The 22,936-nt window shown below is 39.9% G+C and overlaps 1 protein-coding gene and 1 pseudogene across 1 annotated transcript in view; both read left to right on the top strand.

Annotated features, from left to right (window-relative positions):
- Positions 1 to 22,936, top strand: part of CACNA2D4 (calcium voltage-gated channel auxiliary subunit alpha2delta 4) — a 163,131-nt gene that overhangs the window by 43,924 nt on the left and 96,271 nt on the right. Inside the window, exons 17-24 of the mRNA XM_044677413.1 lie at positions 187 to 273; positions 3,001 to 3,072; positions 11,133 to 11,194; positions 12,440 to 12,507; positions 17,367 to 17,412; positions 17,520 to 17,617; positions 19,331 to 19,424; positions 21,130 to 21,225. Of these exons, the coding sequence (XP_044533348.1) occupies positions 187 to 273; positions 3,001 to 3,072; positions 11,133 to 11,194; positions 12,440 to 12,507; positions 17,367 to 17,412; positions 17,520 to 17,617; positions 19,331 to 19,424; positions 21,130 to 21,225 (623 nt within the window). The remainder of the gene's footprint in view (positions 1 to 186; positions 274 to 3,000; positions 3,073 to 11,132; positions 11,195 to 12,439; positions 12,508 to 17,366; positions 17,413 to 17,519; positions 17,618 to 19,330; positions 19,425 to 21,129; positions 21,226 to 22,936) is intronic.
- LOC123249227 lies at positions 5,258 to 6,120 on the top strand (annotated as a pseudogene).

Genomic DNA, 22,936 nt, shown 5'->3' with positions numbered 1-22,936 from the left:
GAAAGACTGCTTCAGTACATCATAAAGTGTCTTGCACAGAGTTAAATGAATACTCATCAAATTGTTAACTTCGCAAAGTTTTGGAATCTCTGCTTTCATGAGTAACTAGGGAGGCTCCGGGAAAGTAGGACTTCATCCTATTCATGTTTTTTTGTTTTTGTTTTTGTTTTTTGCTGCCCACTCCAGTACAGAGATGGAAAGAAGCTGAAACCCAAGCCCAACTACAACAGTGTGGATCTCTCTGAAGTTGAATGGGAAGACCAAGATGAAATTGTGAGTGAGGAAAAGGGAGACAGTAAGAGGGTAGAGAAGCTCCGACATGACAATAATAATGATAACAATACTAATAGTTATCTAACATTTATAGAATACTTACCAAGTAACAGGCACTGTGCTAATTTTCTTACACTTATTACTTCATTTGATCCCCACTACAAACCTGGAAAGTAGGTGCTATTATTATTCTCATTTTACAGATGAAGAAACTGAGCCTTACAGGGGCTACATGACTTACCCAGGGTCACACAGCTAAGTATCTAAGGTCGGATTTGAACTTAGGTCCTTCTGACTCCAGAACCACTGCTCTCTCCACTGTACCACTTTGTTGCTCCATAATGTCCACAAACTACCTTGTTCCCATGCACACAAGCTTTATGTTCAATTTCCTCCTCTGCAGAAGGACAGGCAAGCAGCAAGTCCTTGTAATTTCCATTTTAAGGCAAAAGGGGTTCTGTAGTATTTTGAAAAAAAATGTTGGAGCAAAAATAAAAATGATCTGAATTTAGGAATGGATGTTCTAAAGAAATAAGTGTATGGATGTGAGGTATCAGTGTAAGGGATAGAACTCAGCAATTGGAGTCAGGAAACCTGGATTCAGATCCTGCCTTGGAGGCTTTCTAACTATGGGATGGTAAGGAAAACCCTCCAGCCACCTGGTCCTGTGCTTCCTCATGTGTCAAACAAAACAGGATCATCACACTTGTACCACTTCTTTCTGTGGGGGCTGCTGTGGGGAAAGTGTTTTGCCAGCATGGTCTGAATGTGCTATTTCAATGTGACATGATTAGGAAAAGGAGGATACCTCGATTCCAGGCTTCCCTTATCCTGCCCCAGACATTTCACATGGCTTGGAGCCCAACACTCGCATTGCTTGGTTTCCCAAGCTGTGAAATGGAGATAAAAATCTCACTCTCCTCCCTCTTTCTCTAGGTTGTTCTGAGGATGAATGACAAAATGTTCATGAGCCTTTTAGAGGGAAAGAATGATAAAAATCAAGTGTTCTTCATTTTCATGATTACAATGAATAATTCAGTCCATTTCCCTGACACAAGGCATTTTCTTTCCCCCAAAAGCAAAGTGACTGATTGACCTGGAGACTGCCCAAATGGTTTTTTTTTCCCTCGCAGTTATAATCTCCTACTCTTGAACCCATCCTGCAGCTAGTTGCAGCAATTGCTGGATCTAGTTATGCGGGACACATGGGGGCCTTTCCTCATTTCTCTTAAGACTAGATTTTTGCTTAATTCAATCAGTATCAGCAGGTCACCTACATATCAGTGATCTAAAAGGATGTGGGAGAGCAGTTAAGTGGCTCAATGGATTGAGCATCAAGTTTGGAGTTGGGAAGTCCTGGGTTCAAATCTGGCCTCAGATATTTTCTAGCTCTGTGACCCTGGGCAACTCACTTGCCTAGCCTTTGCCCTTCTGTCTTAGAATTTTTACTATGACAGAAAGTAAGGATTTAAAATAAAATAAAATGAAAGAATGTGTGAACTATAATATGGAATAGAAGAAAGAACACTAAATTTGTGGTCAGATCAGGCTCAAGACATGAGGGCATGTACTAGCAGTAGATAAATACTTCAACCCTCTAAACCTCAGTTTTTTCATCTGTAAAACAGGGATAATAATACTTTATCTTCTTGGGATTGTTATGGGGAAAGCTCTTTTAAAATGCCATAAAAGTGGAGGCAACCAGGTGGCTCATTAGATTAAGATTTCAGAAGCCTGGATTTTGGAGATCCTGGGTTCAAATGTGGCCTCAGACACTTCCTAGCTGTGTGACCCCGGTCAAGTCACTTAACCCTCATTGCCTAGCCCTAACCACTCTTCTACCTTGGAACCAATACAGAGTATTGATTCTAAGATGGAAGGCAAAGGTTTAGTTGGGGAAATGCCATAGAAATATGAGCTTCTATTATATTCTGTGGACTTGATCATGATAACATTTGCTGTTATCATGGCTGAGTGAATGAAGAGCCAGCCTTAGAATTCAGAAGGCCCACTTCTGACACAAACTGGCTGGGCAACCCTGACAATTTTCTCTCATCTCTAAATGTTTAGGCAGCTCTCTAAAACTCTAAACTGAAGAGGAGTTCTGTTCTGTATTCTAGAAGTTCTTCCCTGGGAGCTTACTACAACAATGAAAGCAAAACAAAACAAAAGCCATGCCTCGTGCCCATCAATCCACCCTAACGCAGATCTCTTCTTCCTCTTATGATCCTTTTTCTTCATTTTTTGGGTCAAAGATAGTCTCTCTTCCCTTGTTCTGTGTCACATACTCTCCCCCAACCCCAGTTTAAAGTGATTCCTCCCACCTCAGGTTAATCTAGAACATTGTCCAAATGTCTCCTTTTCTCCTTCATACCCTCTACCTTGCAACATAATTATTTGTGTGTTCAACATAATTGGACCGTAAGTTCTCCAATGATGTATTTATTGCCTGTGTAACATGTAGCAAGCTCTTCATTAGTATTAGTTGAATTAAATCATTGTGATAAACTCCAAGAATCCCAGAATTGGTTCTAGATTCTATGTGTAAGGTCTAAGCATGTATGCATATATATATATGTATATATATATATATATATAGTCTGTATAGAAAAGAGAATAGAGCAGTTTTGTCACTGCCACAGAGCTGGGATGTCTAGTGTCCTCCATCCTCTCCAGGGCTCCTATATGAGCAAGGATACATTTTAATGTGTTTTTTTCTCTTTGCAGCTAAGAACAGCCATGATCAATGGGGAAACTGGCTCCCTCACTATGGATGTGAAAGTTCCTGTGGACAAAGGGGTAAGGTGGTATAGGTAGAGACTTGGAGTCCCGGATGGGGTGGGAAACCTTTCCCTACTGATGCAGAGTAATGAGAATAAAGCTGGATCAGGAAATGGAACTTTGGTTCTATTCTACTCAAGTCAGAACACTTTTTGAAGTACCAAGTCCCAGACTAGATTCTATATTTTAAAAGGATATTGATTAACTGGAGTACATACTGATGAAGGTAGCCAGGATTATAAGGAAATTAGAAACCATGCCCAATGGAGACAGGTAGAAGGAACTGGAGGAATTTATTTTGGAGAAGAGATCAGAATGATGAGGCTATTAAGGAATTCTGGGGGGGGGGTGGAATTAGCTATATTAGAGATAAGAAGAAAGGATAGGATGACCATTTGACATTGATAGAACTGTTTAGAGAAAACAGAAATTAGAACTACAACTCTTTATTTTTCTTCTGTTTTCTCTGCCAAAGAAGATAGTCTTTGTACTGGGAAAGACAAAATAAAAATGGCTAATGGAGAGTTTAAACCAAAGATAAGAAAAGAGCTAGTAAGAAATATCATAATAATAACCCAAGTCATTCCAGACTACTCTTGTTTCTTTTCTTTTTAATAGGCTAATAGGACAGAGGAATGGTGTTGGTAGAGCTTCTTATGGTGTTCTTGTTCTGGGTTTGTTCAGTCATTTTTTGGTTGTTCCCAAATCTTTATGACCCCATTTGGGGTTGTCTTGACAAAGATCCCAGAGTGATTTGCATTTCCTTCTCCATAAGATCTGGGTACCACAATTTAAAAAGGATATTTTGACAAGCCAGAACATGTCCAAAGTAAAATAAACCCAATGGCTAAGAGCATGCTATATGAGAATGAATTGGAGTAGCCAGGGGTGTTTAATCTAGAAAAGATAAGACTTAAGGGAGAAACAAAAACTGCCTTCAAATATCTGAAAGACTGTCCTGTAGAAGAGGAAGTAAGCTTGTTCTACTTTGCCCCCCTCCAAAAAAAAGAAGCTGCAGAAAGGTGCCTAGGCCTAATTTAAAGATAAAACTCCAAATAGTCAGAGCTGTTCAAAAGTTGGACAGGCTGCCTTGAAAATAGCAGTTAGCCTTTCTCTGGAGTTCTCCAAGGAAAGGCTAGCTGACTATTTAGCAGATATGTTGTAGGAGGTCTTTCTATACAGGCAAACCTCATTTTTATGCATTTTACTTTATTGTGCTTCCCAGATCCTTTGTTTTTGACAAATTGAAGCTTTGTGGCAACCCTGCATCAAGTAATCTATCAGCACTACCTCCCCAATAGCACATGCTCACATCATTTCTCTGTATCACACTTTGGTAATTCTCACACTATTTCAAACTTTTTCGTTATTATTATATCTGTCAAAGCGATGTGTGATTAGCAGTCTTTGAGGTTACTATTGTAATTGGTTGAGGGTTCTCCAAACCACACCCATATAGGATAGGAACTTGAGAAGTGTTCTGTGTGTTCTGATTGCTCCACCTATCTGGCTGTTGTCATTCTCTCCTCCCTCTTCCTATTTCTTGAGACACCAACAATATTGAAATTAGACTATTTAATAATCCTTCAACAGCCTCTAAGTGTTCAGGTGAAAGAAGCCAGTATACATGAAAAATTTCACTGCTGTCCTATTTTAAGAAATTGCCACAGCCACCCTAGCCTTCAGCAACCACCACCCTCGCCCCTCGGCAGCCATCAGTATTGAGGCAAGACCCTCTACCACGATTATATCTCACTGAAGGCTCAGGTGATGGTTAGTGTTTTTTAGCAATAAAGTATTTTTAATTAAAGTGTATACATTGGTTTGGGTTTTTTTTTGGACATAATACTTAATAGTATAATGTAAACATGACTTTTCTATGCACTGGGATATTCTTATCATATCATTAATTGTAATATCCCACTTCATTGCAGTAGTCTGAAACCAAACTCACAGTATCTCCAAAGTATGTCTTTATTGGTATTGGAAAGGACTTGCTTTACTCTCAAGTCTGTGATTAGGTGGCAACGCTTTCAGACACTGGGGTCACTAAACCAGCAAAAGGCATCAGAATGAAACATTAGCCTTAGGCAATTTATAGAAGTAAGTTATCAACTATAACCATAGATTTTCGAGACTTAACCTCTTGGCACACGCTCAGTCTCCAGAGTTGCAGGAGCCCCGGAGCCAGGGATAAGGCACAATGAAACTCATCATTCTGGAAAATTACTCTCAGGCCAATGAATGGGCTGACAAGTCCATCTGAAACCGAATCACCCAGTTTCAATCAGGGCCAGTTAGGTGTTTCACCTTGGGGCTTCCTACCAGAAGCACCCCTCTTCAGTGCTATGAGAAGCTGATTGAATACTGTAAGAATGAGGACCCTCAAGTACGTGAAGGCATTTATCATGGATGAGTGTGTGGGGCAGGGGGAACAACCACCCTGAGAGCTCCCATTCCATGTGCAACAGCTTCTTCAAGCACATTGACATTAGCCCTGAAAACACCCACATCCTGAATGGGAATGCAGCTGATCTGCAGGAGGAATGTGATGCTTTGAAAGAGAAGATCAAGGAAGCTGGAGGGATCATGCTCTTTGTTGGAGATGTTGGCCCTAATGGGCATGTCACCTTCAATGAGCCTGGCTCAATTTTGGTGTCTAGGACTTGAGTGAAAACTCTGGCCACAGACACCCTCCTGGCCATTGCCCAGTTCTTCAATGGGGAACTCTTGAAAGTTCCCACAATGGCTCTGACTGTGGGTGTGGGCACAGTCAGGGATGCCAGAGAGGTCATGATCTGAATTACAGGGGCCATTAAGGCATTTGCACTGGACAAAGCCATTGAGGAGGGGGTAAGTCACACATGGACAGCATCTGCCTCCCAGCTGCACCCCTGAACAGTACTTGTATGTGATGAAGATGCCACACCAGAACTTAAAGTAAAAACTGTCAAGTATTTCAAAGGACCGATGCTTGTTTATAACAAGCTGCTAGAACCACCATAAAATCTAAAAGAAGCAGAAACACACACTTTAAGCAACATATTGTTCAATTCTGTTTTCTAGTCCATTCTACTATCTTTTTTCCAATTGTATTCTGCTATCTTTTCCCATGTATTTTCCATGTAGATCAATGTACTAGGTTCTGAGAGCTACACAAAGATAAATATTTTCCCAGCCCAAAGAACCTTCGTCCATTAGGGATGACTAGTCTTTACCACAGAATTATTTTGCCAAAATGAGCATCCTTGGATGAAATTCAGTTTCTCTTAGAACAGTGATGGGCAAACTATGGCCCGCGGGCCAGATGAGGCGCCCCAAAATGTTCTATCTGGCCACATGACATTATTCCTAATCTGACGAATACAATGAGTAGTATACAATACAATGAAACTTCAAAAGAGTTGCCTTAAAAAACAGACTGGCAGAGGAGCATTTCCTTTCCTTTGGCCCCCTCTTTAAAAAGTTTGCCCATCACTGTCTTAGAATATTTCATGCCATTCTCCTTCCTACCAGATAATGGGAACTTCCCCCATTGTTCAGTCCACTAATGTTAGGATTTCCATACCTTTACTCCACTCTTTCTGTAGCCTTCCCACCGCATAATCTTTTGCATGCCAATGGGAAGCTGCTATTGGTGCTATTTTGGGGGAGAGGGGAATCTTAGGAGACTAATTCAGGTGCCTCTGACAGAATTTTTGAATACTGTATTTTCTACTTGTATCTCAGTATTAGCTTTTATGTGATTAGTAAATTTTAAGCTGAAAAAAAAAGAATTAACCTCTTCTTTAATACCCACTCACTGCATAATACATCTGTGGAAAAATGCTTTTTGAACTTTAAGCACTATATAAATGTATATGGTTAGTATATTATAATTCTGGTAGCATTAAATATCATTTTAAGAAATCATTAGACTCTGCTCTTGCCTCTACTTTTTTTTTTAAGTCTACTCAGCTCAAAGAATTAGCATCGGCCCTTCCTAACATCACCCTTCCCCCAGAGCTATTCTTGTCTCCTTCTTCTCCTCCTCCTCCTCCTCCTGTTTCCCATCTGACTAAGCTGAAAGAGCACAAGCATCTGCCTGCAACAATTAGACTCAAAGTTCCTCCACAAACAGATTTTCATGAAAGGCAAACAAAAAAATAATAGAGGAGAGATATTCCTTTTAAACCCATGTCTTGATTTCTATTTGTTCAAGCATCTGAATTCTGCAAGCTATTCCCTCTACCTATACTAGGTAGGCTGGGGAAATTCCTCAACAGAAAACTGAGCTCCCCCACTGTCTGATTTCCATGCTTCTAAACTAGCTGCCTTGGGTTCCCCCAACAGAGCAATAAATCTTACCTTTTGTCCCCTCTGTGCCTATAAATTCAATTTCCAACCACATAGCAAGGACACAAGGCATTATAGTGTTCACAGTCTCATACCCACATATCTATAGATAATTCTGTCATGAACCATTAAAAGAACAGGTCATTATCTATCTCATCAATCTTTGATTTGTTGTTATTCACTTGTTTCAGTCATATTCAACTCTGTGATTCCATCTGGGGTTTTCTTGGCAGAGATACTGGAGTAGTTGGTCATTTCCTTCTCCACAGATGAGGAAACTGAGGCAAATAGGATTAAGTGCCTTGCCCAAAGTTACAGTTAATAAGTATCTGAGGCTGGATTTGGACTCAAGTTTTTCTGACTCTAGGCATGGCAGTCTTTCTGTTTTACCACCTACCTGCCTCTATCAATCCTCAATATCACATTTCTGTTTTTTAAAGTCAAAGTTATTTGTTTTGAGGTAGTTATTCTTTTTCTCACTTTAAAATAGTCTGTTATTTTGGGTCTTTTTTTCACTTAGCAAGCATGTTTTTTTAAATTTTAATCTATCAAGATGAATTACGCTTACAAAATGGGTGATTCTAGGCAAGTCACTTAAATCTCTGCTTGACTCAGTTTCCGCAACTGAAAAATGATGATAATAATAGGACTTGTCTCTTAAGGCTATTGTGTGGATCAAAGGAAATAATATTTATGAAAAACATTTAGTGTGGTACCTGATACATAGTTGGTTCTATATAAATACTTATCACTTCTACTGAGTAATTTTTTAAAATATAAAAATAGGGCAGCTGGGTAGCTCAGTGGAGTGAGAGTCAGGCCTAGAGACAGGAGGTCCTAGGTTCAAACCCGGCCTCAGCCACTTCCCAGCTGTGTGACCCTGGGCAAGTCACTTGACCCCCATTGCCCACCCTTACCAATCTTCCACCTATGAGACAATATACCGAAGTACAAGGGTTTAAATATATATATATATAAAGGCCTAAATGCATAGCCACATAGTCCAGCAAAATAATAACTTTGTCTATCATTTTTTTAGTTCAGTAAAACAGAAAAGATTTTGCTCTAGTCCCTCATTTGAACTTTATGTGACTCTTTGTGTTTCAATTATGTTTCTTATAAGCAACATATTGTTGAATTGTTTTTTAATCTGCTCTAGTATCTTTTTCCATGTTATGGGTGAGTTCATCCCATTCACATTAATTCTTATGATTATTAGTTGTATATTTCCTTCCATCCTTTCCCTTGTATTTTTTCCTATCTTTGCTATGACCTTCCTCTTTACAAATAAGAAAGTGGTCGAAAAAAAATTTGCCTGATGCTTATGATCTCATAAGCAAAATAGTTGGTTTCATTTTTATTGCAGCTCTTTCTTCTCCTTACCCCACCTCTGAGCCAGATTCTTATTCTTTCATCTTTCCCTTTAATCCTGCCTTCGGATTCCTTCCTCCAACATTTGAGTTTGTTTAGCTTATAATTATTCCCTAAAAGTTCTGGGAAGTTTCCATTTATAATTTCCTAAAATATAGTATCCAGACCTTTCCTGATCACAATTTCCAGATAGTCTGATAATTCTTAGATTGTCTCTCCATGCTTGTTTTCCAGGTCAGTTGTCTTTGATATTATATTTTTTAGATTTTCTTCTGTTTTTCAATTCTTCTTTTTATTCTTATATTTCTTGTTCTCTCATTGAATCTATTTCTATCTAGCCTATTCTAATTTTTCGGGCATTCAGTTCTTGAGTGAGGCTTTCTAACATCTGTTTTAAGGTATCAGTTTTCCTTACCGTTCTTTCCTCTGTAGGTTTTCCATTCTTTATTTCTTGTTTCATGTCTTCTAGGTATATTCTTCTAGTCTTTGTGGCCAGAGCATTTTTTTCTCTGATTCTTTACATGGATTTATGAGGTTGCTATCCTCTTCAAGGAATTACCCCTTGGCCATCTCTCAAACCAAAGTATTTCTTCATGGTGGTCAAAATTTTCCTGGTTTGCTCATCAAGGACCCTTTCCTTAGGTCCTCAAATGAATAGTGTCAGAGCCAGTTTAGTCCTGAGTATAGTGGCCAAAGTAGGCCCCTACTTCAAGGGACTTCTAGCAACTCCAGGGCTAGACTTTCTCCGGGGCCTTTGTCACAGGATTCTAGGATTTCTCCCAGCTAAGGGCTCTATCTGGAGTCCTTCCTCCCACTTCTGGACTAAGAGGCTACCCCCATGTTGAATTCTTGGCACAGGCTTCAGGGACTGTCAGGACTGTATTTTTTCTAGGACCTTTCTAGAGTTCAGGACACTGATGCCATAATGGAACCTCCCTGCAACACCCCAAAGCTGCTTTTTCTGGGTTAGCTTAGGAATAGATTAGATTGCTATTGAGATTGAACCAACCTCAAGCTCTATTTGGCTCAGGCTGGAGCTGGCCTCAAGAAGCTGGCCAAGGACTTGTGGAAAACTGACTTCAATGGTATTTGACTCAGGGAATACCATGCCGGAGCCACCCAGAATGGTATAAAGTTGTTCTTTTAGCCAGGGCTGGCTTGAATATTGCCAAGTGATCAGGGCATTCTGGGATTACTCTTATAGTTCTAGGCATCCTCTTACTTTGCCCTCAGTGTTTCATCTTCAGCCTGTCCCAGTTTCTGAACAATAATTTCTCTTAGGGATTCTTTTGCCTTCCTTTTGCCATTTTCATATATTAACTGAAACAGGACTCCTGTGGTACAAGATAGGATCACCTCCTTCCCTCTTCCTCTCATCTCTCCCACACTGTCTGGTAAAGAGAAATACTGGAATAGATAAACTAAGAAGGGAAATACTGGATTAGCAGAACTGATCAATAAAGGAACCAATTTTTGAAACATCCAAGAATGCGTGAGAGGAATTTTACACAAATTTCAGCCTGGTTTTGTCTGAAGGCAATTGCCCAGAAATCTAAATTTAACAGATTGAAACCTCCTCCTCCTTATCTTCCTTCCTCTCCCTCTGGGTCCTTTCTAAAACTTTGTTCCAGGGAATGAGAGGGAAAAGAAGGACCAGGGGAAAGTAGCACTATAGGTTAGAACTGTGGAATTACAGGAGAGAGACCATCTCCTGAGTAAGGTTCAGAGTTTGGCCCTCTTTTTCATTTTCTACTAAACAAAAAGTTTGCTTTTTTTAATGGGCAAGACTTTGGGGATGCACAACAGAACAAATTTCACTGCTTCCTGCAAATTCTCTGTGCTGAATTTTTATACAAAGAAACTATGATTATATGGATTATCAAAGAATGAATGGGAAAACAAACTCAAAAGGACAACCTGTACAAGATGGGTATCTAGCAGGAAGAAGGAACCATTCAACTGGTTTCCCTTGGTGACTATACGTACATAGAAGTGTATTTACAGGTTGATTATATGTTTACAAGCCTCAGGTATTTTTAGAACCAGATAGGAAATACTTCATTTGCTCACCCTGACCTCATGTTCCATCTCTGAATCACTTTCTAGGGATGGGACTGGGGCTCCATTTGTTAGATCCTGATAATTTCTCTGGCTATACCAACTAGGGATGGAAGCCAGGGAGACAGGTGTGCGGAAGATGAAAAACAAACAAACAGAGGATTTTCCAAACTTTTCAATGGTCAAAAGCCTCTGGGTAATTTGTGCAGAGATATGGTTTCAATAAATCAGATTCTATCGCCAGTGAAGCTACCCAAAGGTATTACCATACTGTTTCTTTCCAACAAGCTCCATTTTCTTTTCTCTCCTTCCAGAGGCGAGTCCTCTTCCTCACCAATGATTACTTCTTTACAGACATCAGTGATACACCTTTCAGGTGAGTTGAGTTGACCCAAACTAGGCAGGAAGCCTGACTGCCAGCAGTTTCCTGATCTGGACAGATGGCACTCTAATGATTTGAAATGGTACTTGCAAGATTCCTAGTTTAACAAGGCAGAATGATGTTGTGGAAAGAACATTGGATCAGGAGTTAGAACTGGTCTCTAGTCATCTCTCCCATCAAGTTGCCATCATTTCATATCTCCTTCCCCCGTTTCTTCATTGGTAAAATGAGAGCATTTAGCTGGATTTTGGAGCTCTTTCATATCTCCCCAAACCTAGAGTTATAAGGCCCCACAAGATCCTAGACTTACTGATTGAAACAACCATTTCCTCCCCGGCTTGTTTTCTTTAGAACTTTCTCATTTGTTTATAAACGGGAAGAGTTTCTAGGAAAGGAGGCAGTTGTCAGTAATGTTTTGGATTGGGGGATGTTAGGTATAACTATAATATCTATCTTATTAGAGTGGCACTAGATTTACATGTCAGTAAGAACTTGGAATGAAATAAAGTTAAGGAATATTCTGGGTGAAGGGAGTATGTAAGGTCTCAGTTGAGGTTTCCTTTATTACAGATCAGGGTAAGATCAATAGAGTTATAGGGGAAGGAGGCAAGGAGGCTCTGGGAGATTTTTTTATTATAAAAACTTTTTATAATACTCAATTTATAATACTCAAAAAATACTCAATTCTGGCATTTTTTTAGGATCCAGAGTAGATATTCTCTAATGTAACAGGGGAAGGGGGGCTCATAAGAAAAGATAGTCAAGTGCCTTCTTCTAGAAGAGGAGGTAAAAGAGTGATGAAAGAGGTGAGGGAGTATTAAGAATTCAGGGCTGACCACTTTAGTTCTTCTAGTAGAAGTCTTTAATGCTAGAGCCAAGAGTATAGAAAACTCATAGGGGAGAGGTAGCATAACACAGAGGACACAGAGCCAGCCTTGAAGTCTGAAAGTCCTTCATCCTGCCTCTCACACATACTCTGGGCAAGTCTGTTAACCTCTCCATGTCCCAGGAAACTCTCTAGCATTTTAAGTTGTTACAGAGGAATTATTGATCTACCACTACAGTGGTAGTTTCTACACTTGGATGGATGAAGTCACAAATCTGAACCAGAAAAAAAGTGTTGAAAGACTAGATGACCTCTTCTCTCCCTTCCAACTCTGAGGTTCTTTGAAATACGCTTGGAAGACTAGTAGCTATTAAATGCTGATGAATAATAATTTCCTTTCTTCTTTGATGCAGTCTAGGAATGGTGTTGTCCAGGGGCCATGGGGAGTATATCCTCCTGGGAAATACTTCAGTGGAGGAAGGTGGGTCAAAGCAATGTTTATTTCTTTCTTTCCTTCATTTCTGGAATAATGGACAGTGCCAGCCCTGGGGTAAACAGATTTGGCAGCTGGACAGAATTTCCCTGCTTTGGAACAGATTCTAAGAGCAGTGACTGTCTGGTGAGGAGGTGTCTGCAAGTTTCATGATATCTGGGTTACCAGGACACGAAGAATCAGTCAGCCAGCCTGGCAACACGATTGATTAAGTACTAGGCTTGCCAACTGTCAATAGTCCAATTTCACGAAATTTGAGGAAGACAGAATGTTCCATATAAGAAATAAATTGTTAAAGGAGAATGACTTCCTATGAGCTTCCATGGAATATACTTCTTATTCCATCATTTAAACCCAATATCTCTAGTTTGGGGAGTTGAGAGAAACAGAGAAGGGAGGTAATAGAAAAAAGAGATGGAGATTAAAAGAGAAGGATGAAGGAAGAGAGGGAGACAGAGACAGAGAAAAAGTGTGCAACCTAGGTGGCAAAGAACGGTGTTTATTGAGAATCCTCTTCAGTCTGGCTTCACGACCCCTAATACCCTACCTCCTGTGATGTGGCACTTTCATTTATGGCCCCTGGCATTGCACACACATAATAATATCCATATTCTAGGACCAGGAGCCTCTCAGAACAGTGATCTCCTAACTTTTTTGATCTTGCACCCCATCAGTAAAATTATTACTATTACAATATTATCACTACTATAATTAGCAATAACAATAGTAGTATTACAGTTACTAGGATAAAATGTATTATTGTCATTCTAAAATTCACAACCAAAATGTCAATTTAAAAGGATGAAATCAAGAAATAAATGGCAGTTAGGAAGAATACTCATAGATCGAGGATCTCATCAATTCAGGGGTTCCGCCCAATGATGCAGAATGCAAACTATCCATTCCTAACCGCCCTACGTATCCTCATAGGGAGCCACCTAACATGTTGGAGTCCTTCCTCACTTTCATTTTTGATACTGAGAAGTTAGAAGCGGGACAGTCTAATTCTCTGCCTGTCATCACTTCTTGCCCGTAACTAGCCTACCTTCTCTTTATATCATACAATTCCTTGTGATATCTTTTACTCTATTTCTTGGGACTTACTCATTGGTTATATTATATGACCAGCTCATCCCCACCACAGTCTTCTCCATGAGGATAATGCTCATTGTTTGGAGACTTCTGTATACCACGTCTCCCTGCCATACGATAATACCAATAAAATGCTTGTATTAAAGAGGAAGACCATTGCAATTTCCCAAAAGCAATCCAACCCACCCTCTTCTTCCTTTTGTTCAGCTTTGGGCCCAATCTAATGTTTGTATATCACAAATACATATTCAATGGACAAACTCTCAGTCCAAATCCATGATGAAGTCTGGGCAATAGACATTCTTCATATACATGGTCTTTACTGTGTGGCCCAGCAAGTCAAACTCCTTTGAGGGATTACAGATCTTTTCCAATGGGTTCTGCAATATCTAGTCTAAAAACAGAAATATCTGTAATGCCTCATCTTCCATAAGGAAGTCCTTTTCTTCCTGGACTCAGTATCTTCTATCAGGGTGATAAATACCTCTGGAGAGAACACTTCTTGTTATATGCTTCTCCTGGTATTTATTATCATTGGTGGAGTTATTTCTATTGTTGTATCTTCTAGAAGAACTTTGAATGATTTCAGTGTATAAATAGAGGACACTTTGTTGTATTAGAAGCATTAATTAGGCACCTACTATGTGCCAAGCTCTATGCAAGTCCTTGAGGATACAACTACAATGAATGAAACAATCCCTACAAGGAACGTACCTATTATTGGAGAAGACAACAAGCACATACATACATATTTACAAAATAAATATAAGAAAAAACTTATATACCAGGTAGTTTGAGTGGGCATTTGGGGAATCAAGAAAAGCTTCTTGGAGAAAATGTTGCTTACACTACATCTTAAAGAAAAAGAATGGATTTTGTGATGTGGAGGTAAGGAAGGAGTATAATCTGGACATAGAGATGGACTCTCTGCAAAAAATAGAAGGGTGAAAAATCAGAGTATCCTGTGTTAGAAACTCCTCATGCTGTGATTAAATGGTTGTACTAAGAGCAAAGGAAGCATCAGTTCTGCTTTTTTTTTATGGTCTCTGTTTCTTGCATTATTAGTGTCTGGTTTTCCTGCTAGAATCTTTTTAAGCTACTTGTCTATTTTATGAAGGTTAGTTTAGTTTAAATTGGGTTATATGCTATGTAAAAATACATATAAACAGAATATATAACATAACATTGAATATAATCCATATATAATATAAAATTGTATAATACAATCTATAAATCCTTTTAATTGAATGTGTTAATTATAATACATTACAGGACACTGGAAGGGAAGCAACCTTACCTTTCCAACCTTATATAACATTAATCTCTTTCACACACTCCATGCTCCAGGCAAACTAGACTCTTAACAGCTCCTGAAACTCCAAGTGCCATCTTCTACTCCACATATTTGTGGAGGTTTTCCCCAAGCCTGAAATATTCTCATCTCTTTCTGTTAGGATCCTTATCCTTTAAACAATCGATCAATATTTATTAAGCACCTACTATGTGCCAGGCACTGGGCTAAGTACCAGGTGTTCAAAGATAGGCGAAATTCAATTTAATCAATTAACACACATTTCTTAAGCTTCTACTATGTGAGGCTCTGGGAACACAATATCAAAAATGAGTCCATCCTGTCCCTAAGGAGTTTACAAGTCATTGGGGGAAGGAATATATACGTTTAGAATATACAAAATGAATAGAAAATAATTTTTCGAGGGAGGCATCAGTACCCACAGTGATAGTTCAGATGCCATCCCCTCTATGCAGCTTGCTCCCGTAGGGTGGTTGGGAGACTTCAGTGAGATACCAGATATAAAACAGTTTGCAAATCTGAAAGTATCGTATGTCAGTTGTGGCTATTATTATCGTTGGTCTCTAATTCTTATCTTACTTCCAGAGTTCAGAATGGAATGATCTTGTCTAGTTATATATATATATATATATAGGCTAGTGCAATTAAAAGGACTGGAGAGTTCCAAAACTGAGTGGAATAACTAGGGTGTGTGTGTGTGTGTGTGTGTGTGTGTGTGTGTGTGTGTGTGTGTGTAAGAAATATTAGTTTTCTGGATGGGATCTGAATATAGCCTGGGGGCAATTAGATACAAAGGGTTAGGTGAATTTGTCCTCACTCACTAATCAAGTCACAATTGATAAAGCCAATGGTGCATAGCTTTGTAAAGTGTACATATGTATGCATGATGTATCTATAAACATGCACACACACATATATATAAATAAAATCTGTTTATCCTCTGTTCTGAAAACATCTATCAATTCTCTTCCAATTTTTTCTCGGGAAAGTGTTCATCTTTCTCTACTGGAGGGATGTTTCATAAACATCACGTAGGGTTTTCTTTGTTTGCCTTCTAGATCCATTACCATCCACTAATCTTTTTTTCCATCCCATTTTTATCTGCTTATTTATCCTTTTATATTTAATATTCTGCAGACTATAGCAGAGGTAGGAAAAAAATGACTCCTTTTTTCAGTTGAATAAAAGTCTTAGAATATAAGTTTGCCTTTTGTACGCTCACTGAAAGTGTCCCCAGAATATCACCAGTGACGTACGGAACAAAAGAGATATGCGTTTCATCCTGCTCCCATGATTTGGATCTCCTCTGCTGCCTAGTCTATATTTTGAAAGCTTTTCATTCCATGTCTCCTAGAAAACATTTGGAATAGCAGCATTTATTTTTCTTTTAAACCATGTTTTTTGTAGCAGCAAAGTGGCTCAGTGAATTAAGAGCTAGGTCTAGAGACAGGAGATCCTAAGTTCAAATACTCAGATACTTCCTAGCTGTGTGACCCTGGGCAAGTCACTTACCCCCATTTCCTAGCCCTTTCCACTCTTTTGCCTTGGAACCCATACATAGTATTATTATAAGACAGAAGGTAAGGGTTTTAATAAATAAATAAATAACTTAATGATCAGGGTGGCTTGCTTAGAGGAGACCACATTATTTGTAGGCATTGCCTTTACCTAATGATTCAATGTAATCTTGCATTAGAGTTTATGTTAGAATATAAACCCCAAGAAGACAGGGACTACTTCCCATTGGTCTTCATATCCCTGGTGCTTGATACAATACTTGCACATTGGATATACTTACCAAATTCATCTTTGTTCAGGCTGGCTTCCAGATTCCAGCTTGAAGCTGTGATCATCATCATCGTCATTATACTTTCACTGAAAGTTCCAGCTGAAAAATAGTTTGTTCTTCTTCGGATGTACCTGGAACATTCTGCCTGGATCTCTCCTTTGTCCTGCTCCCTCCCAACTTTGTATTCTGCTTTTCTGTATACATGTTGTTCAGCATCGTCTATCCCAACAGATATAAGTCCCTTAAAGAAAGAAACTGTCCCTTATTTTTGTCTTCGTATCCCCATTGACTAGCATGGTGCCTGGAACCATTTAATAGATGTTTCATAAATGTTTCTTGAGTCAGCAAGTGGGTCAATGGAATTATTTTCATAAAACAATTCATTCCACTTCTCTTCTTTCATTTTTTTACACCTTTACCTTCTGTCTTGGAATTAATACTAAGGTATAACTTCTAAGTCAGAAAAGTAGTCAGAGCTGGGCAATGGAGGTGAAGTGACTTGCCCAGGGTCACACATCTAGGAAGTGTCTAAGGCCAAATTGGAACCCAGGATCTCCCATCTCCAGGGCTGGCTCTCTATCTACTGAGCCACCCAGCTGCCCCTCCCATCTTTCATTCCTCTTCTCTTATACTGAACATTAAATCTCATTTCAGGACTGCATGACTTACTACAACCAGACTTGACTCTGGCCAATGAGTGGTAAGTAGAAAACATTGCTGGTGAGTCTACTGAATTCCTGAATACTGAAAGGGGAAGAGAGAAGGAATGGGATCTCTCTGGGCAAGCTCCATTTTCCTGTATTCCAGGATTTACTGCATCACAGACATAGATCCAGATCATCGGAAGCTCAGTCAGATGGATGCCATGGTCCGGTTTCTAACCAGTAAAGAGCCTGACCTGGAATGTGAGTGTTAAAAATCATATTGATCCTATGTAAAATCTATATCAGATTGCTTACTATCTCAGGGAGGAGGGAGGAGGGTGGGAAGGAGGAAGGGAATTGGGAAGTCACTTTCTTTTAATGAATGCTGAAAAACTGTTTTTGCATGTAATGGGGGAAAACTAAATATTGGTTTTTTAAAAAAGAATTCTACCGAAACAAGAGAATAACAATCACTCACATTTCTGTAGCAGTTCATGATTTACAAAAGTACTTTTCTCCCCAAAACCCTTGTTGGGTTGTAAAAAGCATTATTTGTCCCCATTTTACAGTTGAGGAAACTGAGAACCAAGGAAGTAAATCAACATTTATTAAATACCTACTATGTTCCAGGCCTTATACTAGGTGCTAGAAGTATAAAGAAATACCAAAAAAAAACCCATTTCATCAAGGAACTTACATTCTACTTGAAAAGACATGTACACATAAACATCTCCACAAAATAAAGAAATAGAGATTGGACCCATAATGCATCATTAGAGAGAAACTTCTTCTAACAAGGCATGTTGACAACTTCTTACAATTTATAGAGTTGCCTTGAGTTCTACGGGTTAGTGCCTTGCCCAAGGTCCCACTGCCAGTGAGAACTGGGACCATATACAAAATAAACACAAGACAACTGGGGGATGGAGGGTGGGGAGGGACAAAGGAAGAGACTAGAAGCTCTGAGGAGCAAGAAAAGCTTAATGCAAAGAGTGTCACAACTTCTGAGTCTCCAAAGAGAATAGAGATTCTGAGAGTTCCAGATGAGAAGAGAATGCTTTGCAGATACAAAGGAGAGTCATTTCAAAGGCAGCGATGGGAGAGGGAACATTATCTTCAAGAACTAGTTTAACTGGACTGTGTGTGTGCATGAAAGGCAGTGAATAATAAGGATGAAAAGGTAGGAAAAGGCAGACTGGAGCCACATTGTGAAGGACTTTAAGTGCCAGAAAGAGGAGTTTATATTTGAGCCTAAAGATAATAGGCAGCCACTGGAATTTAGGAGCACACATACATAGAGATCCAGATCACACAGATATAAATCCAGATCATCGGAAGCTCGGCCAGATGGATGCCGTGGTCCAATTTTTGACCAGCAAAAAGCCTGACCTGGAATGTGAATATTAAGCTGTGTGATCCTGGGCAAGTCACTTAACCCCCATTGCCTAGCCCTTACCACTCTTCTGCCTTGGAACCAATACACAGTATTGATTCTAAAACATGGAAAGTGTTTTAAAAACCTTTCTTTAAGACATTAACTCCCTGCTGTCTCTGTTACCTGTTCCATCTGTCATTAAATTAAGGATATTCTGATCAACTTCACACACAAACATTATCTGGAATTATAAGAAGCCCATTAGAATGGGACTCAGGAATCCTGGTTCCCAGTCCATTTTCTGCCAGTAGTTTACAACATGATCTTGGGCAAGGCTCTTCATCCACCTGGGTGAAAATAAGTGCATTTGGCTAAATGTTCTTTCAAGTTTTGGAGTTCTGTTCTAGGAAGGTAGAGCTGAGACTCTTCTAGCCCAACCTAGCCTGGTCCATTCTATTCTGACTTCCTAATGAGAGGAAGACCCCTGAAGGAGCAAAAAGAGGCTCTAATTCTGGGCAGGATAGTCAGGGTGGTAAATGAGAGCAGGGAGTGATCTAGTAGCCTTTTACTTTGTAAAGTGGTGACTTTACTTGCTGTAGGTGATGAGGAACTGGTGCAAGAGGTCCTGTTTGATGCTGTGGTGACCGCTCCAATGGAAGCCTACTGGACAGCATTGGCCCTCAACATATCTGAGTACGTCCTGGGAAAGAAGTGAAGCCCCAAGCAAGAATGTGGGGATGTTTCAGGCTCCCCAAAACCAACCATGCCTTAGATCGTGGCCTCCCACCCAACTGATTGCTCAGAAAATTACTCATATCCTCTTAGCTGCCCCCATTTTGAAAATGATAGGGGAGTAGGATGGGAATAGATTGGAAGTTCCCTCCTCCACATAGCCAGTTGAGCCATTTTCCAGGATTACAGAGCTCTAGACAAAGTTATCAGGAGCAACCATCCCTCTCCTTTGGCAATGCAAAAAGGACATGTTGCCCCGCAAAGACCACAGGCCCAGCTATCCTCTGGGTGATTCTACCTGGGAGAAAGTAAAAGATGTTGGCTGACCTCTCTGCATCATCCTCCTGAATCAATCATGAGAGTTTCATTGGCCACCAGGACCCAGAAAAGTAAATCTAAGCAGCCTAAAGAACTTTTCCAAGAAGGGGGCAATTCAGGAAGATGGGAAGACATCTTTGCCATACCTTGGCATTCAGAATTTCTTCAGAATGGGCCACTTTGACCAGAGGAATAAATCTAAGAATGGTGGTAATAGTGGTACTGGGGAAAAGGAGGAGAATGGCTTTCAGGGGATTGTGTGTGTGATTAAAACAGATAGACAGATGGCTAGAAAGGGAGAGTAGGAGAGTAGAGAATCCCTCCTGGTTCACCCTGTATTACTTCTTCCAGTTATCAGGCTGCTAGGTTTTAATTTAACTCCTGCCCTAATCTGCCTCATTGCTACCAGATGGTATTACTTGGTGCTTCTCCATATTGAGCAGCTTTCCCCATAGAACTGCTTAAGGAGGATGCAGAAACAAATTCATCCTTTTTACCCCGACGATAAAAATTGGTTCATTTTGTAGGTTACGGATGTTACAAGAAGTACAATTACCTGTGTCTTCAGTATGCCATGCTATGACAGGAAACAATGCCGCCATCAAAACCTAGATAGCCTAGACACATGAGGTTTAAGGGATGATATCTTCTCATCGGCAACGTCTTGAATGTTGCTTTATTTGGACCCATCAAGTTAGAGCTTGAAAGAAATTGGCAGAACCTAAACAATATCAGGCTCTAGTCAACGAAGAAGGTTGATTAAAATTATAAGTGGCAGCCCGAAGACCTGGCACTAGACTTCTTCAAGTGATAATCACCCCACAGGGATGAGGGTGAGAAATCTGAAAAGTTGCCTTATTAGAAGGTGTTTTTGATAGTCACAAGACTATCAAAACTTCTAGATATGTCTCCGAGTCATTGCCTCTTCATTTTTTCATTCCCCTAAGACCAGGAATAAAGTGTTCCTTAATGGATTCCCTTGATTATTACCCTTCAAGTCCCAACTCCCCCAAAATTAAGTGAGCAATTTGGGAAGGGTAAGCTAAAGAAGGAAGTTCAAAGAGTCAGTGCCCAGGAAATCAGATGAACAAGGAAAGCGAGGAATTTTATAGGGAAGTGTCTAGACCTACACTGACTGGTTGGCATCAGCAACTCACTAGGACTAAAGCTTGCCTAACAAACCTTCCCAAAAGTCAGATTTGGGAACAAAGAGGAAAAGAAAAGGCCCAGAAAAACCTTCACACACTAGATTCTTTCCTTCCCCTTTCGCAGACATTGGCAGAAACAGCAAAGACTTTGTCCCAACTTTAAGAATTAACCTCTTCCTTCCCTGGGCTTTTTCCCACAGTAAATCTGAGGATGTGGTGGACGTGGCTTTCCTAGGTACTCGGGCTGGGCTAATGAGAAGCAACTTATTTGTGAGCCCTGAAAAAGTCTCTAACAGGTGAGCTGGATTGACCAACCTCAGAGATCAGAGGTTCCCTACAGAAGAGATCAAGACCTTGTTCTTAGGTGAAGTAGGGGCAGTAACAAAAAAAAATGGACTTTGATTCAGGTGGGATGAGGAAAGTACCAAGGAAAGAATGAGAACCTAAGAATCCTGCCATAGATATAGCTGGGAGGTGGCAGTGCCAGGGAGAGAAAGGAAAGAAAGAGGTCATCTATTACTGTGTAGAAAGCCAAGAGAATTTCCCCTTTGGATCTAATTGTATTTACCTCAAAGTGACAAGCTATGTTTTAAGAATCTGAGGGACAAATAGAAACTAATGTCCTGTTGATGTCATAAACCGAAAGACCGGAATGTCACCAATTTTTGGTTTGAAAATATAGCCACAAAAGATGTAGGTCAAGGTCCTCTATTTCATTTTTATGAACTATTCCCAGACCCTAAAGGGGAAATTTCTGCCAAATCCCATGATCTGAGCTTTCTCAGAGTTTTTTTGCCCTCAGGCCTGATGGCAACCACACAATTCCCTCCCTCCTAAGATATATTTGGAGGTAGGGTAGTTCTTTCTCTCAACTAAAAGACATTTAGAGGATCCCAAAATCTGGGATCAGTGGACTGTTATGGATGTAAGGATCTCTGTCCTCCAAATGACTTAAAGTATTTAATGCCACCATTCGGGCATTAAATATTTTAATTTAACTTAAATGCTTTAAATTAAATACTTTAAGTCATTAAAGACTTGTTGCCATGGCAATGGGAAGACCTAAGCCAAACGTGGAGAGTGCTGTGGGAAACAGAGCCACCTGGTGGCTTTGCATCAGAAACATGAGTCATAAATTTTGGAGGATTTAAGGAAAAAGTAGGAAGAGGGCTGTTAGGTCAATGTGCCACTATTTTCCTCAACTTCTCTGGTCGTCAAACCCACCCTATTTTTCCTTTTTAAATTGGGGTTCCTTGGGATATGAAGCTCCATTGCTAAGGTTAGATGAAAACCCCCAAGGTAGAACTCAAATCATCCTAACAAAACTGAAGAGTGCTAATGACTCACTGACCACCTCACTTCTCTCCATCTTGGTGGGAGACGATAGCCAACAGAACATTGCTTTACCTATGGCCTAATTAGAAAGAAAGAGAATGAATAATGGAGCAAGACTTCCTAAAGGCATTTCCTAAGGATGTGCTGATACCCCACTGTGCCATTTTTAAGAATGAGATCAGACAGTCAGCAACTGGTTTTTCTAGACCGAGACTCAACACAACCCCTGAACTCAATTGACAAGAAACTGATTCAGTTAGTGATGACTTCTCCAACCCTATCTCCAGCCCATCCTTCCACCTGACTCACACTCATAGGTCCTAGAACTTTGGAGTGAGAAGGGATCTTCCATATAATTTAATTTGATCCCTTTGCTTCATAGATTCCAGATGTCCTGGAATCCTTTTCACTTTTAATCAAAGTCGTGGGGGAGGCACAGAGAACTCACTGAGTAACAAAGGCTGGGCTGGATAGCTGCACAGGGACTTGTAGATAATGTAAAGGAAGATATAGAAATTCTTGTTATTCTCAATTTTTCATTAGCATTGCTGTCCCAAAGGGATAAGATCTCAAGGCTAACAATTAAATGATTTCTGAGGAAATCTGGACCTTTTCCACCATGTGAGTTAAGCTTAAGCTCTCATCCATTCATTTGGTAGACTATGCATAGAT

The sequence above is a fragment of the Gracilinanus agilis genome, chromosome 5, assembly GCF_016433145.1.
Source record: "Gracilinanus agilis isolate LMUSP501 chromosome 5, AgileGrace, whole genome shotgun sequence".
NCBI lineage: Eukaryota > Metazoa > Chordata > Mammalia > Didelphimorphia > Didelphidae > Gracilinanus > Gracilinanus agilis.
Note: the sequence above shows the minus strand (reverse complement) of the source record. Positions and strands in the feature narration are given on the sequence as shown.